At 41.8% G+C, this 5916-nt stretch overlaps 1 protein-coding gene across 1 annotated transcript in view; it reads right to left on the reverse strand.

The window, feature by feature from the left end:
• Positions 1-4772, reverse strand: part of LOC110498161 (transcription cofactor vestigial-like protein 2) — a 13202-nt gene extending 8430 nt beyond the window's left edge. The window contains exon 1 of the mRNA XM_036955128.2: positions 3938-4772. Coding sequence (XP_036811023.1) covers positions 3938-4024 — 87 coding nt within the window. The 5' untranslated portion in view covers positions 4025-4772. The remainder of the gene's footprint in view (positions 1-3937) is intronic.
• Positions 4773-5916: the final 1144 nt, after the last annotated feature.

Genomic DNA, 5916 nt, shown 5'->3' on the forward strand with positions numbered 1-5916 from the left:
TTAGAGAATATGCCAAAGACCAAACATGTGATTATGAGATCATGTGATTACCAAACAAAAATTATGCAGATACACTATATTTACAAAAGCATGTGGTCACCCCGTCAAATTAGTGGATTCTGCTACTTCAGCCACATCCATTGCTGAGAGTTGTATAAAATTGAGCACACAGCCAGGCAATCTCCATAGACAAACATTGGCAGTACTGAAAAGTTCTGTGATTTTCAACGTGGCACCGTCATGGGATGCCACCTTTCAACAAGTCAGTTTGTCAAATGTATGCCCTATTAAAGCTGCCCCGGTCAACTGTAAGTGCTGTTATTGTAAAAGTGGAAAAGTCTAGGAGCAACAACGGCTCAACTGTGAGGTAGTAGGCCACACAAGCTCACAGAACGGAACCGCCAAGTGTCCTCGGTTGCAACACTCACTACCGAGTTCCAAACTGCCTCTGGAAGGAATATCAGTACAATAACTGTTTGTCAGGAGCTTCATGAAATGGGTTTCCATGGCTGAGCAACCGCACACAAGTTTAAAGATCACCATGCGCAATGCCAAGCGTCGGTTGGAGTGGTGTAAAGCTCGCAACCTTTGGATTCTGGGGCAGTGGAAATGCGTTCTCCAGAGTGAGGAATAACGCTTCACCATCTGGCAGTCTGACGGACAAATCTAGGTTTGGCGGATGCCAGGAAAAGCTACTTGCCCCAATGCATAGTGCCAACTGTAAAGTTTGGTGGATGAGGAATAATTGTCTGGTGCTGTTTTTCATGGTTTGGGCTCCTTAGTTCCAATGAAGGGAAATGTTAACGCTACAGCATACAATGACATTTTAGACAATTCTGTGCTTCCAACTATGTGGCAACAGTTTGGGGAAGGCCCTTTCCTGTTTCAGCATGACAATGCTCCCGTGCACAAAGTGAGGCCCATACAGAAATGGTTTGTCGAGATTGTTGTGGAAGAACTTGACTGACCTGCGCAGAGCCCTGACCTCAACCCCATCAAACACCTTAGGGATGAATTGGAACACTGACTGCGAGCCAGGCCTAATCACCCAACATCAGTGCCGACCTCACTAATGCTCTTGTGGCTGAATGGAAGCAAGTTCCCGAAGCAATGTTCCATCATCTATTGGAAAGCCTTCCCAGAAGAGTGGAGGCTGTCATAGCAGGAAAGGGGGGACCAACTCCATATTAATGCCCAATGAGCAGGTGTCCACATACTTTTGGTCATGTAGTGTATATAGCCTGTACTAGCCCCATTTCCCACCACAGATCGGTACATACTGTAGACCCGTGTCTTACCATCTTCTTCTCACTGAGGTCAATGTCGCCTGAAGATTCTCACATGGTTGAATCCTCAGGGTAAATTTGAACGGATCAAATCGTGTAGTTAAAAGGATCATATCATAACTCTTTCACAACTCATTAACAGTAATTTTGCCATATCACAATTAGGCCTAAGTTGGTCATACTGATCTATAACATGAAAGGTTTATGTACGAATTCTATGCAGTCAAAGTCAAGTGAACTATTTGTTCCCATTCATAAAGCGTTTATAGCTAAGCACTTCATGGTAATTAACTGTGCAGATTGCCACTCTGATCTAGAACACCAACATTCAAAGTTGATGTATGAATTCACATTGTGGGGATCTTCATGAACATTTGACCTTAGTGGGTAGAAGACGGTAAGTCACAGGCCTATACTGGTCTGTGGGAGAAATGGGGCAGGCACAGGCTATATCATCAGCATAATTCTCCAAATGTGGTTTGGCCTTTTGACAAATTCACTAACCCTGCTTTGGAAGAAGCACACTTTTAAGAACAGCCATTATGGTGACAGTACACTGTCATCATTATGATGCATTTATATACAGTGCCTTCATTCCTACCCATTGACTTACTCCATATTGTGGTGTCTTACAAGCCTGAATTTAAATCTCACTCATCTACACACAATACCCTTTAATGACAAAGTGAAAACGTGTTTTCAGACATTTTTGCCAATGTATTGAAAATTATATATAGAAATATCTCATTGACATAAGTATTCACACCCCTGAGTCAATACTTTGTAGAGGCACCATTGGCAGCGATTACAGCTGTGAGTGTTTCTGGGTAAGTCTCTAAGAGATTTCCACACATGGATTATGCAACATTTGCCAATTATTATTTTCAAAATTCCTCAAGCTCTGTCAAATTGGTTGTTGATCATTGCTAGACAACCATTTTCAAGTCTTACCATAGATTCTCAAGTTGATTTAAGACAAAACTGTAACTCGGCCACTCAGGAACATTCACTCTCTTTTTGGTCAGATACTCATGCGTAGATTTGGCCTTGTGCTTTAGGTTATTGTCCTGCTGAAAGGTGAATTCATCTCCAAGTGACTGAACCAGATTTTTCTCTAGGATTTTTCCTGTGCTTAGCTCCATTAAGTTTATTTTTTTATCCTGAAAAACTCCCAAGTCCTTAACAATTGCAAGCATGCCCATAACAAAATGCAGCCACCACTATGCTTCAAAATATGGAGATATATGTGTTTTATTGGATTTGCCCCAAACATAATACTTTGTATTCAGGACAAAACGTTCATTGTTTTGTCACATTTGTTTGCAGTATTACTTTAGTGCCCTGTTGCAAACAGGATGCATGTTTTGGAATATTTGTATTCTGCACAGGCTTCCTTCTTTTCACTCTGTCAATTAGATTAGTATTGTGGAGTAACTACAATGTCATTGATCCATCCTCAGTTTTCTCCTATCACTTATTTAGGTTTGCCATAACAAAGGGGCTGAATACTTATTGACTCAAGACATTTCAGCTTTTCGTTTTCAATTAAAAAAAACATAATTCCACTTTGACATTATGGGATATTGTGTGTAGGCCAATGACAAAAAAAATCTACATTTAATCCATTTTAAATTCAGGCTGTAACACAACAAAATGTGGAAAAAGTCAAGGGGTGTGAATACTTTCTGTAGGCACTGTATATATATAATATATATTCTAACAAAAAAAATCTCATTCGGGGTCTCAACTTACTGTTGAGAGTTAGAGTAGTAGAATACACAAGGTGCACTCACTGATGGTCTCTCAACTAGCCCATGTTAGTTAAACATTTGTAGATTGGTAAATTAGTCTAGATAGTCTAGCCAGCTATCTAAAAATGTAGTAATCATGGAATAATTACTCAGGAGCCCTGACCTCCAGGGGGCCCCCATTGATTGTTTTAGTCACTCTCAGTCAGATATCATACTAACATGGCATAGGTCATAGTGAAATGTGTATAATTGCAAGAAAGTAGCTTTAAAACGGGAACAATGTGTCCCCACCCTACGGCAAAGCGTTTAGAATAGCAGGAAATAGCTGTAAAACTGCACACAAAACATTCCGTAAAACAAACTCATGTGATTACTTTTTGTTAGTAAAATACATTTTCTAATTAACAGAGGGTATTATAGTTTTTAATCCCGGTTAGAGTTAATGTGAGGTAATGTTTAGCGGTTAATTAAACAGCTAATAGGCTTATGTGTTTGTAGATGCTGAGGTAATGAAGCTATAGCAACCAATGTGATAATGTTTGGGGTCATTTTTGCTTGTTTTTGCTGTTCTCCAAATAGCATTTTAGAGTTTTTAAATTTCAGTAAATAAGCTTAAACTCTCTATTTGGTGTGGATCCCCCGTTCAGACATCACTAAAACTCAGACCCTGGTTACTGCCCTGTATACCTAAATATGAGCTCTTGCATATCATGGCAGGATATATTTAATTAACCTTGTCGCCCTGTTGTAATGCGTTGATGAAATGCTTATAGATGTGTAATACATGCTTTACGGATATGTCGTCAAAGTAAATAGTTACCCAAAAGTATTTCCACAATGCAAAGTTTTTCTCGCGCATTTAATTCATTAACTGGAAACCTTTCCAAAGCGCCTCCTTACCTGGAAGTTGTTGATGAACGCGGGAGTGGCTGGCGCGTACGGTGCGTAATGTCCATAGACTGGGTACATAACATCCAAACAACTCATGGTAATGGCACGGTGTCCTCTCCGGGCAGGGAAGGGAAGTGTAGCGCTATCGTATGGAAACCGACGTTGCGACAGAGAGACAACATTCCGTTCGCTAGCAGCAATGCAACGAACTAAGCAAGGCGCTCCAGCTCGGTCAGTGGCAATGCAACGAACTAAGCAAGGCGCTCCAGCTCCGTCAGTGGCAATGCAACGAACTAAGCAAGGCGCTCCAGCTCCGTCAGTGGCAATGCAACGAACTAAGCAAGGCGCTCCAGCTCCGTCAGTGGCAATGCAACGAACTAAGCAAGGCGCTCCAGCTCGGTCAGTGGCAATGCAACGAACTAAGCAAGGCGCTCCAGCTCCGTCAGTGGCAATGCAACGAACTAAGCAAGGCGCTCCAGCTCGGTCAGTGGCAATGCAACGAACTAAGCAAGGCGCTCCAGCTCGGTCAGTGGCAATGCAACGAACTAAGCAAGGCGCTCCAGCTCGGTCAGTAGCAATGCGCAGCAAGCAGCACGAGGCTTGACATCACCCCAGAGCGCGCTCTCCACTACTGCACGCAACAACAGCTGTGCTCTCAGATTGTGCTGAGAGAGGTTTATAGAACAAAACAGACACAAGAGTGTTCTGTACATCTCGACCCCACCCAGTAGTGGTTCCCCCTAAAATAAATGTTTGGATTTGTAATGTGTTTACATATTACATCACTATACTGTATACAGGACAATAGGCTATATTGTGTATACACTGAGTATACTAAACATTAGGAACACCTTCCTAATATTGACTTGTACCCCTCTTTTTCCCTCATAACAGCCTCAGTTCGTCAGTGAATGGACTCTACAAAGTGTGGAAAGTGTTCCACAGGGATGATGGTCCAAACTCCAATGTTTCCTACAGTTGTGTCACATTGGCTTGATGTCCTTTGGGTGCTGAGCCATTCTTGATACACACAGGAAACTGTTGAGCAGTGTTGCAGTTCTTGACACAAACCGGTGCGCCTGACACCTACTACCATACCCCGTTTAAAGGCACTTAAATCTTTCGTCTTGCCCGTTCACCCTCTGAATGGCACACAAACACAATCCATGTCTCAATTGTCTCATAGTTTAAAAATCTTTCTGTAACCCATCTCCCCCCTTTCATCTACACTGATTGAAGTGGATTTAACAAGTGACATCAATAAGGGATCATAACTTTCACCTGGATTCACCTGGTCAGTCTGTCATGAAAAGAGCAGGTTTTCTCAATGTTGTGTACACTCAGTGTATGCATTGTAAGGTATGCCTATAACAGGCCTATAGCCTAACCTGTTTAGGAACTATAATGTTGTTCTCATGGATGGTCAGTCCTTGCTTCCATAGCTCCATCTATACATTTCAGAGTCGTTACATTTTTCCAGCCCCATTCCAGCTGTTTACTAAAGAAAAGTGTCAGGGTGGCTTTTGAGTTGTTGTTTGAATCCCAGACTGTCCGATTAAGATCAGAATTGTACTAAGAAGTGTAAACCTGGTATCATTTGTACAGTAATTGTTTAATAATTGTAAAGGTTATCTGTTATTATCAAACAATCTATTTTTCAATCAATGCTTTCCATTTTCCCTGATGTAATCTGCCTTGTGCCACAGCAGAGTTTAGTTGGTGGGACCCGTGCTCCACTCGTACCCCTAAATGAACTATCCCAGGGTTACACATAGGCCTACAGGAGAATCACATTCATAATGTACTGTACACAGTTACAGTAGTAGAGGTAATTTAACAACCAGGTGGCTTCCTGTCAACCTTCCAAAGGTGTATTCCATATGAATGAAGGCGTTATGATGGCCTTACATCCCAAAATCCATATGGGTTAGCATGTCTGAGAACATCAGAGCTGTTTGGTGGGATTCTCAGAATGACACATTTGGGTT

The sequence above is a fragment of the Oncorhynchus mykiss genome, chromosome 19 (genome assembly GCF_057628025.1).
Source record: "Oncorhynchus mykiss isolate SJ-2025 chromosome 19, ASM5762802v1, whole genome shotgun sequence".
Classification (NCBI taxonomy): domain Eukaryota; kingdom Metazoa; phylum Chordata; class Actinopteri; order Salmoniformes; family Salmonidae; genus Oncorhynchus; species Oncorhynchus mykiss.